The sequence below is a fragment of the Pezoporus wallicus genome, unplaced genomic scaffold (assembly GCF_028554395.1).
Source record: "Pezoporus wallicus isolate ANWC-B61680 ecotype Strahan unplaced genomic scaffold, APGP_CSIRO_Pwel_v1 contig_6783, whole genome shotgun sequence".
Lineage (NCBI taxonomy): Eukaryota > Metazoa > Chordata > Aves > Psittaciformes > Psittacidae > Pezoporus > Pezoporus wallicus.
The window spans coordinates 716130-732313 of NW_026637555.1; the positions used below are offsets into that span (position 1 = coordinate 716130).

Below are 16184 nucleotides of genomic sequence, written 5' to 3' on the forward strand. Positions count from 1 at the left end.
AAGGTATGCAGTGAGGGAAAGGAAAAGCATACTTATGCTTTTATGTATTTTATGTATTATTTATCCTACAAATGAAGTTATTTATATATGAAAAATCAGTAACAAGCGATTTAAAATCTTGGCACTGAGATAAATGCACATTTTTGTTCTGTATAGCTCTTTTATTCTGTAGTATGTAGTGGTAGCAACAGGTTTTGATCCAGACAAGTTCTTCAGCAGTTACAGACAGACTTTGAAATTGGCATCAGACAGCTCATACAGACTATATCATAGCACAACTTCCTCCAAAGTACCCTGATGAGAGCCTATGTTTATAATGGAGACAATCTTAAGGGAACGTTTTGGTAACAGGGTATCTTTCAAAGCAAACAAATCTGAAAGATCACCTATCATCCTTGTTTTACTTGGTGAAATCATCGTGTTAAATTTAACAGCTTCAGAGAAATAATCTTTTCTCTGCCATCTGTGGTGACCTCTACCACGCATGTTTGTAGAAGCAAGATAAGAGGTAACTGCATCGGTTATACTGCCTTTTTCACATTTTTCCTTCCATCTTAATATTTAATAATGGTTCCTTATTTGTTTTCCCAGTAATTTGCCTGCTAATATACGTAAAAAATGCAGTTGTTTGGTTTTGGTGTGTTTTTGGTTTTTTTTGAAGCAGAGTTTAGAAAGGGGGCATATATTTATATATAAATAAATAAAGAGGGCTTTAGAAGGTGAACCTGCTCATTCATTTATTGATTGTAGTTCATTTACTGGTAGTAGTCTGCATACTAATTTACATGGTTATGTATACGTGCATATTTGCAGTTATGTGTGCAGAGTTAAGGTTGAAGCATATAGTTTGTTATTGTTGCTTGGTTTTCAATCTCTGTTTTGTTAACTCAGGTATAAGCATTGAGTATTTAAGCTGTGCTTTTTTTTTAGAGTTGCTGTTTCCTGCTGTGAAGAAGAAACAACTCATTAAATTAACTTCTCACAAGTTGATGTATATAGTTTTGTTTGCAATCTGTTGCTAGGGGCATGTGTAACTTTGTCAGTTCTGTATCAAACAAAAATCTCTTAATTTTGATGTTAAATTGTTGGAAAGAGCTACAGAGATTTTACATAAATATTTCTGGAGTGATCTCAAGGTACCTAAAGGCCAAAGACTTAAGATGAAAGATCTGGAAATCTCAATTCATTAATTTGCCTTTCTTTTGCTTGCCATGTTAATTGAAGCACCTTATGTTCATATCATCATAGCCTGAGGTTTTCCTTGAATAAATCAATGCATGGATTTTTTAATTACCTACCCAGGCTGGATTTGGACGGCTTGCTTTTATGAGTACCAAAGAAGAAAGGTTCAGCAGCAGTAGCTAATGGAACAGCAGGGGAAACCAGCAGCCTCCAACGTTTTAAGCACTGCATCATCTAACTCACTGGCAACAAGTCTAAGCATCACAAGGTTTGAAATGCTGTGAGCTAAATAGAGCACAGCTTCCAGTAATACTGACTGCTGGGCATGAAAGGTGATGTTATCAACAGTGGGGTTTAAAAAATTTCCTCTAGAAAGGACAAGCCTTAAGATATTTATCTCCTAAGTAACTGCTAACCTTCTCAGAATGACCACTGTCAAGCAATTACGGTGACATAGTTCAGAGTTGAAACACACTTTGGCATGCAATAACTGGGTGAGGGCAGTTTAGATTTCTAGGATTTGCAGTTTTTCACTCTCAAGCTACCAGGGAAGGAACTCTGTGCTCAAAACCCAGTGAAGCACAAGCTTCAGTGAAGCACAAGACACCTCAGGAAAACACCTAAGGACAACAGGTACAAAATGCACCAAATTGATAACCGTGTGGGGGGTTTCTTTTCAACCCACAGCCTGCCTCTGGCTGTGTATCCTCCAGTTTGAAGCGATGCCTTCTGGCCAGGAGCCCCACATGAATCATGAAAGTCCTGGTTCAGCCGTAAGCCTGATAAAATTTAGCATTTCTTTCTTGATGATTGAGAAAGTTGGGGCTGTTCAGCCTCAGAAGAGAAGGCTGTGTGGAGACCTCATAGCAGCCTTCCAGTATCTGAAGGGGGCCTATAGGGATGCTGGGGAGGGACTCTTCATTAGGGACTGTAGTGATAGGACAAGGGGTAACGGGTTAAAACTTAAACAGGGTAAGTTTAGGTTGGTTATAAGGAGGAAGTTCTTTACTGTAAGGGTGGTGAGGCACTGGAATGGGTTGCCCAGGGAGGTTGTGAATGCTCCATCCCTGGCAGGGTTCAAGACCAGGTTGGATGGGGCCTTGGGTGACATGGTTTAGTGAGAGGTGTCCCTGCCCATGGCAGGGGGTTTGGAACTGGATGATCTTAAGGTCCTTTGCAACCCTAACTGTCCTATGATTCTAGGATTCTTCTTAAATCTCAGCTTCCTTAGGAGCCAGTGATTCATGGCTCTTAGAATTGGGGGTTTGTTTTTTGTTCAGAACACAAGTTTTTAACAGTGTATTGAGACAGATTTGAAACCATATCCCAAGCCTATTGTAAATCTTTGGATTTTTTTGCTGAAGGCAAATGATGAAAATAGTGTTAAAACTTTAATCTCAATGGAAGCCAAATTCTGTTTCAGGGAATGAAGCTGACTTTTCAACAGTGGGGTTGCACTGGAGCTGTCAGCTTTCTACTTAGAACAGGAAAAGACATCTGATAGTAAGGGAAGGCAAAAATGGCTGGTCGTTGAGATGAGGGAAGTCTTGATGAGCCATTTAGCGACTTTGTAGCCAGTCTGGCACGGGTTATTCCAGAAACCTGGATGCTATGGAGTTTGTGCTTAAATATCTGCTCACACAGCAGCTCCAGAGACAGCCGTGAGGTGCAGTCACCAGCGGGGTCAGCCAGGGTGGGCAGGGCCATCCCCTCTCTGTTAGTGAAAGCGGGGAGAGCCATTGGTCAGTCAGAAAGGGCGGGAAGCACCATTGGTCAGTCAGAAAGGGCGGGAAGAGCCATTGGTCAGTCAGGAAGGGCGGGAAGCACCATTGGTCAGTCAGAAAGGGCGGGAAGAGCCATTGATCAGTCAGGAAGGGCGGGAAGCACCATTGGTCAGTCAGGAAGGGCGGGAAGAGCCACTGGTCAGTCAGGAAGGGCGGGAAGCACCATTGGTCAGTCAGGAAGGGTGGGAAGAGCCATTGGTCAGTCAGGAAGGGCGGGAAGCACCATTGGTCAGTCAGGAAGGGTGGGAAGAGCCATTGGTCAGTCAGGAAGGGCGGGAAGCACCATTGGTCATTCAGGAAGGGCGGGAAGAGCCATTGGTCATTCAGGAAGGGCGGGAAGAGCCATTGGTCAGTCAGGAAGGGTGGGAAGAGCCATTGGTCAGTCAGGAAGGGCGGGAAGAGCCATTGGTCATTCAGGAAGGGCGGGAAGAGCCATTGGTCATTCAGGAAGGGCGGGAAGAGCCATTGGTCATTCAGGAAGGGCGGGAAGAGCCATTGATCAGTCAGGAAGGGCGGGAAGAGCCATTGGTCAGTCAGGAAGGGCGGGAAGAGCCATTGGTCAGTCAGGAAGGGCGGGAAGAGCCATTGGTCAGTCAGGAAGGGCGGGAAGAGCCATTGGTCAGTCAGGAAGGGCGGGAAGAGCCATTGGTCAGTCAGGAAGGGCGGGAAGCACCATTGGTCAGTCAGAAAGGGCGGGAAGAGCCATTGGTCAGTCAGGAAGGGCGGGAAGCGCCATTGGTCAGTCAGGAAGGGTGGGAAGCGCCATTGGTCAGTCAGGGTGGGCGGGAAGAGCCATTGGTCAGTCAGGAAGGGCGGGAAGAGCCATTGGTCAGTCAGGAAGGGCGGGAAGAGCCATTGGTCAGTCAGGAAGGGCGGGAAGAGCCATTGGTCAGTCAGGAAGGGCGGGAAGAGCCATCGGTCAGTCAGGAAGGGCGGGAAGAGCCATTGGTCAGTCAGGAAGGGCGGGAAGAGCCATTGGTCAGTCAGGAAGGGCGGGAAGAGCCATTGGTCAGTCAGAAAGAGCAGGAAAATCTTGACTTTGGTTTCTACAAAGATTTTCTGCTTTTTCTCTCTGGCTTGAGCTCTGATCATGAGTGTTGAGCCCAGCACACAGAACATCATCTTCTAACCTAATTAATCTCTTTTTAACACGGCTTCATCCCTTCCAGGCAAGTTGGACTGGCCTGCACCAACCTCCATGGACGACCACAGTGTGTGTTCCACTCACGCACCAGCTGGGAACAAGGCGAGCCTCAGGGAAACAAGCCATGAGAGCCACATTCCTAGGTAAAGGATATGGAAAATAGCACCTGCGCTCTCTTTCTGTGGTAATACTGCAGCAGGCAGTGCACCATGGCTTGTGCAGCAGTGGAAGACACGCTCCCCTACACAGAAACAAAGGGTGCTCGCACCACAAACAGCATCTCCATTCCCTCAGAGCTCTCCAAAACATCTGTAGCTACAGACAGAAACACAGAAAACAGTGACAAAACAAACATGGTGAACTTCACTAAGAAAATGCTCTCATTTCCTTTAAAGACTCTTTCTGTACACAGTGCCTCAGCCTCAGAGGGTGGAACAGACTGGGAGTATCTTTTAAAGTACGTTAAAAGAATAATGATTATTATTATAATGACTTAGATATATGTTGTTCTTTGTGGCAAGATGTGGGAACTGCATGTCTTTAGCACCATGCAGTTCTGTGTTTTGGAGTGTGCTGGTTTATGGCATTGCAGATTTTTATGTGTAACTGTTGTGTGTATTGTTTGCGTGCTAAGGGTTCTATCATATTGCTCTTTTGTGCTATTAATGTTGAAGATCATTTCTTGTGCTATACAGAAAGAAGTATCTGCTCACGCTGCATCCTGTTAGAAGTGATCAGCAAACCCTGTGAGATACGCAGTGTGACCCCTTCTCTGCTCAGATTTCCCTGTTAACTAAAGCAGAGTGAATTTTAAGCAGGCGTACTTGGCCAGTGTTGTATGTTTGCTTATTAAAATTCAGTTAATCTCTGCAAAAAGAGACAGAATATCAGCAGGGGTTACGTGGAGAATTGCTGTCCTTTTCCTCCTATTTTGCCACATTTACAACTTCTGTTGGCCAACAGAACAGGAAATTGGGATTGGAATAGAAACCTGGACTTTCAAATTCTACAGCAAACTTTAAAGTACATCTGGAATATTGAGACATTCACAGTGGACAGAACCAAATGAATAAGTAAAATATTTATGAGTACCAAAGGTATGACATGTTTTAGATTTCCTATCTGCATGTTCTTCCATCCATCCGCCCATACACGTTTTTATTGTCTTCAGAACTTTCATTTTGCACCATAGCTAACTTTGCTTACCAATTTTACTCTCACCACTTGTTGCATTACACATTTTGCTCACCAGGCAACCATTTCCTCTGTGCTTAATCAAATTTCTATTTTGAATATCGCAGTGAGATGTAGGATTTTAATTTGGAGGAAGAGACGACAAGTCTGAAAGTTAGGGAATCCTGGACTTGATTATGAAGTTATACAGTAGAAAATGAATTTTACATATTGGCTGCATGACTACACTTTCTTGTATTATCAGCACTGCAAAAGCTTCACTGATTTACCTTTGGAAAGCCATTAGTCGCTTTGTGTCCAAGTTTATTCATCTGAAAAACAGACAAAATTTTACATTGTGATTGTTGAATGGTTTTAATATTATTGTACAAAGATGTTAGTAATACCAGTGGGAATTTTTACACAGATACTGTTAGGAATAACATTTTAAAATAAAAGTTCAATACTTTCCAGAAATTGCGTTTGAAAAATGATAATCTAGTTTCAGCAGAATGAGGAGCAAGTGGAAGCAGAGCTACAAATGGGAGAAACAAATTCAATTGATAGAAGAGAGCTTTAATGACACTTCAGTATTGTTTAAGGAGACTCATAGCCAGGCTTTTAAAAATAATTCTTGCTGATTTTGTACCAGTAGGATAATTCCTTTTGTGTGGTGTGCACCAGTATTAACTCATCTTTTCTAGCATATTAATGAAAAAATTGGACTTTGCTGCTAAAACTTTAAGCTAAAATAAGTTTTGTATATTCTTTTAATCTCTACCTAAACTTATGATGGTATACAGTGCACTTGTAATTTTAAGGACATCTGGAGTCAGATTGCTTATGAAAATAAAAAGCATCTGTCATAACATTCAAACCAGCCTACAGTTTTGCTGTGAGGGATCTGCCACAAGGTTACTTTGTCTTTTTAGGGGAAAGATAGAGTTTATTCTCTTCACATTATATCTGTCAAGACTAAGCCTTCATATAATTAAAACCCTTAACTTTTTTTTTTTCAGGGCAGCAAATCAGAAGATTAACATGCAATGGTACAACAGGAAGTGTTTGTACTCTTGAACATTTTTTTAAATCTACAACATTTAAAAACAATTTAGCCCAAATCATAGCCAAAGCCAATATTACATCATTTATAGTAAAACATTAATCATTAGTTACAAACCAGCCAGTTGGTCTAAAAGTTCAGCTGGTGAAAAATTTGATGGTTTCAGGATTGAATAGAAATGTACTTTTAATTGTGTCTTCAGTCATGCATCAGGAATGGAAAGTCAAAGATTTTAGGGAAACTGAGCAACGCAAAATTAAAAAAAAACCAAAAGGGTTCCTCCACAATTTTGAAACAGATATATCTTTGAAGCAGTTTTGTATTACATTATTTTTGTAGGATGGGGGACAGAAGATCAACATTCAAAGCAGAACTAGATATCATATGATCCATTTCATTATTTTTCTTTGTTTCAGTGCTGAAGTTCTTGAAGCAATAGAAAATGTTATTCTAGAAGTACTTAAGAGCTTGGCCCAAAACAGAGCACCTGTACTCACGGTGGCTAGGCGATCAGATTGGAGAAACATAGAGTAAGTATTCTATATTTTAAAGTCCTGCATTAAATTAATATAAATGCTATGAATATAAATTTGATTATGTAACTTCCAGAAAAGTTAATCACACATAGTTCTGTAAGTATTAGTATCAATAAATAATTTGACTTCTTAAAAAGTAATGGGCAAATAAGAAGTAATGCTTAGTAACCACTCTGCATGAACAGGCATCATGTATTAAGTAATAGCAGACCATAACATAAAAGGGAATGTAAAACTACTGTAATAGGGGTTAGAAAGGAAAGGGGATTCCTATAAACAACCATTTTGTGGAAGCAGTAGAAACCAGAAATGTTAAGTTGTTTAGAGTGAAAAAATCTGGTTTAGGCTGGAAACAATTACTAGCAACTTCATCTTCCAATGCCCCTTCTGTGCCTTCTTTTTTCTTTCTCTGATTTCCCTTATGGTATCTTATTTCTTAAAACGATGGTGCTAAACTTATCTTTTTGTTCTTCAAAGAAGATGCATCTCACCTTTTCCTGTTGTATTCCTTACCTGTGTTGTGTTCTAAATTAATTACCAGCCAAATAAAGCAAACCAAGTTTCTAATCTGTTGTCTAAATTTCAGCTCCTATACCAGCTTATCTAGACAGGATCAGAGAAAAAAACAATCTGGCCTCCTATATAACACACTTCATGATTTGTAGAAGTTGCTTGTGGAACAGTATTGTTCCAAAGAGCTCATTTAAACTGAAAATACCTAAAATGAGACATTAGTTGTTTTCTGTAATACAGAAGCAAAAGGATAAAGGAAGACACAATCTATTTATTGTCTTGTAATAGCTTTAGATGTCAGTTAAAGGGTTAATGGATATTTAGATTGATAAGGTTGCAGAAGTGCTTGTATGAAGAACATTTGAGGTTGAGAAGGCAGAGCAAACCTTCCACGTGTAGCACTTTGGTGGAATACTTATTTAATGAGAACAATAAATTTCTGTCAATCAGAAAACCTGAGGGACCTGCAGGTAATCAGTTAATTGAAAGGCTCATATGTTCCAGGGAATTTAATAGTTTGTGTCTTGATAGTTTGACAAAAATGTTTCACTGGGATGTCTGTAAAATTAAAATACTGTAACAAAGTTTTGCAATTTTTGGCAGTCTTCAGGGAAATGGCATTCCAGGCTAGAAAAACAAATGTGACATGTTATTTGCCATCAGAAGGGTGTGTGTGTGTGTGCGAAACGTTCAAATTAAACCAAGTTAACATCACAGTATGTTAAAAATAAGACTCATCAATCACATTTTAAAGAGCTGAACCATTATTTATGGTGAAGAAATGTAATCTCAAATATGCATTTCCATTTATAGTGACCTACATTACCCTTTAATACAGCAGCTTTAAAATATTAAAATAAAAATAGACAAAAATAAAAACATAATGTCAAAATGTAATACAAATGGAAGATAATACAGTCGATGGGCAATTTTTTTCTACTTTTCATACTCAGTCTAAACAGCTGGAATCTGCTGCACAGGAACTAGTAGAATCAGAAAATTATTTCATGTTTGACAAGTTCCTTGTAAACATTTGTAGATGCTGAGAGAGGTGTTTACCTGGGAATGTTGTCAGTTAGAAAGTAATGGAAAGAAGATTTTATAGAAACTACTTTGCTAGGGTAAATGCAATCCTAAGAAGAATTGCTGAATGTCCAATCTAATGCCACTTTGCAGTTGCCTTTATGAAACATCTGTGAGAGCCATACTGGTCAGGTTCTAAAGCATGCTGCTTTTTGAAAGGAGTGCTCCTTATTTAACCTGAGAGAGCAATCCGGCAGTATGATTACTGTTTTCCCCCCGTGCAGTTACAGTGTAGGGAATGTGCAATGTTGCAGCACAAAGGCAAGAAAGTTGCTGTAAAGCTGGCAGGCAGATGCTACTCTGTTTGTTATTGCTCTCTTTGCATTTGTGCACCGTGGTGTGTTCTGCCACCTAAAGGATGCACGGAGCAAAAGCTTTGATAAATAAAGAAACACGATGTGGTTTTAGGTAAAACTATAGCCATTTTACCACCAATACTCTTTAAAAAGTACAACAAAACTCTGAACTGGAAAATAATGCTTTAAAGATAGGACTGCCATAGCATAAGGCACTAAAATTATTTTAAGTAAAATAATGAAGTTATTTCCTTAAGAAAATAACTGCTTCTTCTAGTGAAATGTACACCTTCAGACATGAAATAGTGAAGCACGAAATAGTGGAGCTCATTTAGATCAAAAACTGTTCAGAGAATAAGATGGACCACATTTTTGTTTCCAAAAGTTAATAATGGAATGCATTTGAGTTACTCTGATAATAATTTAAGAACATAAATTAAAACAATATTATTGAAATATGAAATAACACTTCTCCATACATTTGATGTGAAAAAGTCAGTGTCAGATTTGATTTGTGTTCTAATAGTGAGTCACAGTTTTTCGTGTTATTTATTACTTTGTTCATGCTAAATAATAATTGATGCTGACACATGAACAGTTACAAGCATATATAAAATTCTACCTTTGTCTGGACATTTACGTAATTTAGGCTTAAATTCAGTCTTGAGGCATCTTCTTGAGAAACTCTTTCATATTCTGAAGCTATTGCTCATCCTGGGGGTATTTCAACAGTGTTTTGAATGAGTCATTTTGGCAGATGATGACTACTGCCCACCTTTTTCTTTTGGCCACTGCAGTTACACCCAAGTTGATGGTTTCTGTACCAAGTCTGAAAACACCACTGGCAAATTTGATTATAGGAGAGGGGTCTGAGTCTAAATTACCTTGCAGAGAACAATTTACATATTCTCAGGAAGTTTACAGTTTTATTGTATTTGTTTGCAATGTGTCAGATTTAAAGATTCTGTAGGTCTACAGATGATACCACATTATACTACAAAACAAATAAGAAGTGACTGCCCTAGATCAGCACCAAAATTCGGTAAGTTAAAAAAGTCCAAAAGCAGATTTTTAATTTTTGTATTTTAGTTCAAAGCTTTGTAAAGAAAAAACAAACCAACTATACAATAAACCCATTATTCACTGTGATTTAGAAGTACATAGAATAGTTAGGGTTGGAAAGGACTTTAAGATCATCTAGTTCCAACCCCACTGCCATGGGCAGGTACACCTCATGCTATATAACCTGATATTATGACCATCCCTTCAGCTTTTCTTTTCTCTATTAAATTATAGTGAGTGACAGTGAAATGAATACAGCGTTCTTACAGTTTCTACCCTCTCTGAATATCAGCTTAAGGGATATGTGAAAGGTCTTAATGTAAAAACATCACCCTTCAGAATGCTAGCTAGTAAAGGAATCTTGGAATACAGACAACAGGCTAATTTCTTTTTCTAACCCAGTCATTTAATTTCCTGGCCTGGACAACAGAGCATACATTCCCTCACTTAGCTCCATCATATTTTTTTTTCTAATTATGCTAGAAACTATAGAGTCAATAGGTTACTACAGTCTCCCTGTATTAGCATATTAAATTATGTGTTTCAAAGTTTTCTTTATCAGACACAAATATGAGTCAATATAAAGACCAATTATTGTATATGCATTTCTGAAAATGGGTAAAGTTTGTACAAACATGTTTTTTCAGCTCTGATGCTCAAAATATTATCTATGATCTACAAGATGGTGCAGAGCAATACTTATGCAACTAAAAGGTAACAAGCTACATTTCTGTAATTTCAAATAAAGTTGTATTTTGAGACTGTTAATTGTGAAAAACAGCCTGTAGGATGCAGACCTGTAGGATAATGGATTTCTGTATGTAAAATATTTTAGGTTCATCTGATTATCTATGCTCTCAATAAAATTCTCATAAGCCTACAGCCGTTTCAGTATTATAATAAGAAATCCAATATTTTGTCTTGATAGAGATATATATTATTCAGATATACTACTGTTTGGTAGCCAAAGTGTTGTGGACAACATAATCAATGACATTTCTTGCATGCTTAGGATACCTCGGAGAAGTCTACATGTAGTAAGTGGATTATTATGAATGTTTTTTATCATTATTTCCAGATCATATAGATTGAACTGAAAGGTGAAATACCAAGAAAAGATATCAGTAGGAAATGCATAGTTAAAATATAAAGTGTCATTTGTGCAAATGAAACCTAATTATGGTTTATCATAGCACTCAAAAGGTTTCTTTCTTCAGAGAAAACTCATAGTTTGCTTGCTCCAAAGAATTTGGGACAAGCTGCCAGCTAATGTCACAGGGGCTTTTGCTGTTATCTAGTGAAGGCAGAGCTTAAACTTCAGACTGCAGGACATCACTTTACTTTAATGACTTGCTAACTTGGGGGTTAAGTGAAAATTTAAGGTACATCAGACAAAAACAACCTTTCAAATTTACTTGTATCTCATGCCTTAGAAGAATTCCTTCATATCTAAAAATGGTGGTGTTAACATAATTTATTATAAGTATGCCTTTATGTCCATGATGACAATAGCATTGCTTGGTGTATTCCAATTTACTGTATACAACTTGCCCTTTTTTTCAGCTGTCTACAACTAAAGGTTTTGTGGCTGGTAATTTAAGTTATACTGAAGAAGATGGTACAAAAGTGAATTGTACCTGCAGCACAACAGTACGTATCATACATAGCATCTACCTTTGCATGATATCTTGCACTTTTTGTAGGTCAGGTTACTGTATGCATTTATTATACAGACCAGTACTTGTGGCAAATTGCTCAACTGTATTGCAATTCTGAAGCTCAGCTATATGCTCACCAGGAATATATCCTTTGGATATGCTTTTTTGCACTACCTTCTGCCACAGGAGCCTTGCAGAGGAAGGTGTATCTATTGTGTATATTGGCCTTTATATCCCAGTGTTCTGTCAAATGAGTGCTCTGAATCAAAGAAGTCTGGGCACTTTGAACATACTTAATTTCTGTCACAATAGATTGATTATTGGCAGAGTAAGAAAACAAGTCAAAAGTGGTTTGAGGAGAGGAGATTCAATTAATCTAGTCCTGAAAGATCTACAGCTTTGTGCAGAACATGAAAGCAGAAACAGAACTAAGGCTTGGTGACTGTTGTAATGGTTTCCTGAGAAATGTGTTCATTGTGAACCTAAGTGGGTAATTTCAAAATGAAAAGATAACCCTAGCTGCCTATTACTTTTTTCTTTTTTTTTAAGCAGAGTGTAAAGTTCCCTGTTATTAATGCTCTTCTACAGCTCATAATATTTTTATTTGTTGAGTTGCTTCACCCTGGCACGAGAGGTGACTGAGAGACAGCAGTAAAAACAGGCCACACACTTCAATACATACCACTCTGTTGCCAAGCTCTTCCTCCAGTTCCTGTTTTCTCATCCATATGCTTGCCAGATTGAGCCAATTCTAATATGAGGTGTAAAGGAAACATTACTATGTCTTCAAATTGTTACTCCAAAATACTTATAAAATAAGGTTAATATATATATTATACATATTTTATGTATCTTATACATAATATATATATTAACCTGATTTTATATAACCTAGATATACCCTATATATATATATCTTAATAAAAGAAAGGATTTGTCTTCCAAAGAGCATACTTAAATGTTTTAAGCCTGTATTAAATTTGCAAACTTTACACCAAGTTGACATTTTTTTTGGCTACAATGGTCAAAAATTAATCGAATTCTGTTCTCTCTGCAATGACCATATGATGAATAATCTTCTGTGACAGTAGCACAAACACTTCCGAATAGCATCTTGCTGTAAAAGGACTTTTACACAACTACACAGTAGAGCAGGATATGAATGGTGGAATATGCTTATAAAGGGGTGAATATGTCAAAATTGATCTTATATGTAGAAGATGAATGGCTGTTTCAGGATGCAATTGTGTCCTTCATTAGGTAATGTTGTTATTTTAAAATATATAATTCTCTCTATTTAAAATGATTAATCTCATTTTTGTTGTTTTAGGCAGTCACTGTGCCATCTAATGTTCAAGGAATTAAAAGTATCCTTTGAGCAAGAACTCTCGTAGATGGAAAGAATAAAGTAAAAACAAAGAATATTCCAAGTTAAACAATGTTCTGGTAATTTTTTCTTTACTTGTTGGCTCTGAAATTGGGTCATGAACACTGATTTTGGCTCCAGAACTGGTATTTTAGAGCATTTAGTTCTAATTGATTGGTTTGATGGATCACTTTACATGCAGCTAGCCTTAACAGAAAAGATTTAATCTCACATGCCAAATTTATGTTAATTGTAGAAAAAGATGCAACTTTTCAGAGACTCCTCGATGATGACTTCTGCAACAAATTGTCCCCATGTATAATGATTACGGTATGCATCTTACATTTCATATCGTCTAGCTAGATGTAAGAATTTAAATAATAGTATTATTTATAGTGGTGCTCCGACTTCATCCAAAGACTTTAATAAAATTAATATGAAACACATTTAACTATTTTTAATTTTATTATCCTCATAGAAATACAAGACACACATTCTAAAGACTTCTTTCCTCCAAACATCATCTTAGAGTTTAGCAGCTTAACAACGTCATGTGCTGCTGCAAAGTAGCTGCCCCACACAGTCCCAGACAGGCTTAACAGTTGAGTAACCTTTTGTCCTTGAGGATCCTAGGTTTAGCAAACACAAGTGAAAGAACTGGTTGATTTTGGGATTGTAATGAAAAAGTTACAGAACCTGAAGAATTAATACAAATGTGTAAATGGAAAATGCAATACCTCCTTGTTCTGGGACAAATCTGTCCCACAATGAGGAAAAAACCACATCCACTCACCTAAGAGAGATAAACATTTATACTGTGCCACATTTTGTCCTGTTAGGTTCAGTGATAGCAAGAACTTGTCTTATATTGTTTCACTAGTGTCATAAATGTATTTGAGAAGAAAAAAGCGGCCTTCATACACCAGCTTACGCAGATACTGGGGTACATCTATATGTCAACTCCCTGACCTTACAAATTAACTCCTTAAGCAGAGGAACATATAATACTTCTGCAGTGCCTGTAATGTTAGAACATTAGAACATCTGCCTTTCCGCTCCCCAGCCTGACCTTCCTCCCCTCCTCACAGAGCCACACCAGGAGTAAAATAGCTGCTGGAGAAATATTTCTGCCACCATTACATTTGTTTGCTTGCTTGCTTTTAAATGACAAATGTCAACATGTATGTACTCCAGTGTTGTTTTAATTAATATAAAAACTGACTGCTTTTATTTTGTTTCCTTAGGGAAGAGGTATACCAGATCTTAACACACGACTTCTGGTCAGAAAGCTATGGGATTCTTTTCAGATTCCTATTTTCACCCTTATGGATGCAGATCCACATGGTAAATCTGTAGAAGTTCAATGACATGAAAGAAAATATTTATTTACAATGTCTTTTCTCACGTTTATGGGAAGGCACTGAGAGCACAGAGATTCAACACAATCAGGAGGTTCCTGATTTATGCAGAATATATTTAGGAGGATGGAAGGAGTTTAACTGAAATGTCAGTACTGGCTTTACATTCCCACTGAATATACCATTACCCTTTGTGATGATTTGTTGTGCTTTGACATATTAATAGGAATCTTGTACCAAATAAAGCAATAGTACTAAGGGATACGGGTTACACAGTACAGATAGGCACATCTGTGACAGCTGTTGGACAACATGTGAAAGAGCTGATTATCCTTGGGTTTTAATTGACTATACACAGGCAGCATGAAACATTGAACTGCATAAAGATGACATATTACGCTCAAATTCTGATTATTTTGAAATAGTCTAAAAATAACTGTAACCCATAAAGAACCAATCAGAAAGCCAGAATAGTTACACCATAAAACTGAATTTTTTCAATGCAGTATTCTTACACACACCTAGTGTGCAGATAAACTGACACTTGACATTTGGTACTCTGCAACCCAGGTGTAGAAATAATGTGCATCTACAAATATGGATCTGTGGTGAGTATAATTTTTCCACTTCAAATACATTGTTTTGTAGCCCACCCTTGAAGCTAGAACATATGAAATGTTATTACATATATGGTTAGAATGCCTTTTACCATTTTGTTTCAATATAAAGACACAGCCTTTAGGCTTTGTGTCTCTGCAGAAATGCTTCTTTCTGAAACAAAGTGGCTGAAAATGACAGGTGTTTCACTTAACTGTATTTCACCATTTAACTGTATTTTACAGTTTTTGCTTGCTGCACAAAGCAGCTTTCAGGCACTCCAAATAGAAAAGTGTTCTCCAGTTTGCTTTGTTTCTGCCTTAGAAGAGAAATGAAGACTGGAGGGACCTTGGGAGGAGGAGGACATAGCTTGTGAGATGGGTGATTTTCCACAAAAATATGTTATGTTGGTAAAGGTTTTGGTCTGGGGTGAGAATTTGCTTATGGATCTATGTGTTAGTGTGGAACACTGCAGAAAAAGAGGCAAAGGGAACAAGAAGGCATTATGCTATTAAAGATTTGCTAAAAGATGAGGGTATGGGAAGACCATGTGGAAGGCAAAGGACAGGAACTGAGTGAACTGTTTGGTACACCTTCAGCTCTCCTACAAAGGTGTGTACACTGATAAAACACCATCTTCCAGGACTAAATTAAATTGTCATCTTCCTTTGTAAGTTCATTTTGTTCAGTTTCAGAGCAACAAGTGTATCAAATGAAACTAGAACATGTCAAGTTCATTTCAAACAATGGAAGTATTCCTTTATACAACATATAATCTGTGATAGTTTGCTGTAGGGTGCTATAGATGACAAAAAGTTTTCATGGATTCTAAAAGCAACCCACCAAAATAAGTTACACACCACCACCACCACTTCTGGCTCAGAAAGTAGGAGTCACAAACCATTGGGAGCATGGGGGAGTATTCTGAAGTATCATTAATCGCTTATTTGTTTTTACACTTTTCCCTAAGATATTTACTGTAGCCATGACACTGGGCCATCTGTGGGGGGTATTTTTATATGATGTCATACTTTCCAGCAGAAAACATCAGAAATTTCCAGATTTGATTGTCATTGCTCCTCCAGGCTTATTTTTATGTTTGTTTTGGCAATCAGTCTCAAATTAACTGTAAAAACCACACCAAAGCTATTCAGACTAGACCAGCCTAAATGGGACTGAAATGGGTCTAGAATCTGCCATAGGCTGAAGGATGCAAATCTTAGTGAAGGAATGGTTTCTGGCGAGGAGATACGGTAAGCTTCAGGTGTCTTCTAATACACCATTCTGACAGTGAAAATAACTACTTATCTTTTTCATAAATCTGACCATGACCTTGGAATACAGGTATAGAATCACAGAATAGTTAGGG

General features: G+C 37.9%; 2 protein-coding genes across 5 annotated transcripts in view; one reads left to right on the forward strand and one right to left on the reverse strand.

The window, feature by feature from the left end:
• The window catches only part of SPO11 (SPO11 initiator of meiotic double strand breaks), a 41614-nt gene that overhangs the window by 23493 nt on the left and 1937 nt on the right, over positions 1-16184 (forward strand). The window contains exons 1-11 of one of the 4 annotated variants that reach the window (XM_057406335.1): positions 3882-3974; positions 4136-4253; positions 6763-6876; positions 9728-9816; positions 10484-10550; positions 10765-10873; positions 11400-11486; positions 12825-12861; positions 13081-13190; positions 14105-14204; positions 14789-14826. In XM_057406335.1, coding sequence (XP_057262318.1) covers positions 4165-4253; positions 6763-6876; positions 9728-9816; positions 10484-10550; positions 10765-10873; positions 11400-11486; positions 12825-12861; positions 13081-13190; positions 14105-14204; positions 14789-14826 — 840 coding nt within the window. In that variant the 5' untranslated portion in view covers positions 3882-3974; positions 4136-4164. Of the gene's footprint in view, positions 1-3881; positions 3975-4135; positions 4254-6762; positions 6877-9727; positions 9817-10483; positions 10551-10764; positions 10874-11399; positions 11487-12824; positions 12862-13080; positions 13191-14104; positions 14205-14788; positions 14827-16184 lie in introns of those variants that run through there. The other 3 variants (XM_057406334.1, XM_057406336.1, XM_057406337.1) reach the window with 3 other exon arrangements.
• Positions 2772-4088, reverse strand: LOC130597675 (foot protein 1 variant 2). Its single transcript, XM_057406410.1, has one exon. It carries the CDS (start codon positions 4086-4088, stop codon positions 2772-2774), a length of 1317 nt encoding a protein of 438 aa, XP_057262393.1.

Bases quoted from the DNA above. Each gene is read 5' to 3' on its own strand.
- LOC130597675 (XM_057406410.1), bottom strand. From the start codon at position 4,088: ATGATGTTCTGTGTGCTGGGCTCAACACTCATGATCAGAGCTCAAGCC.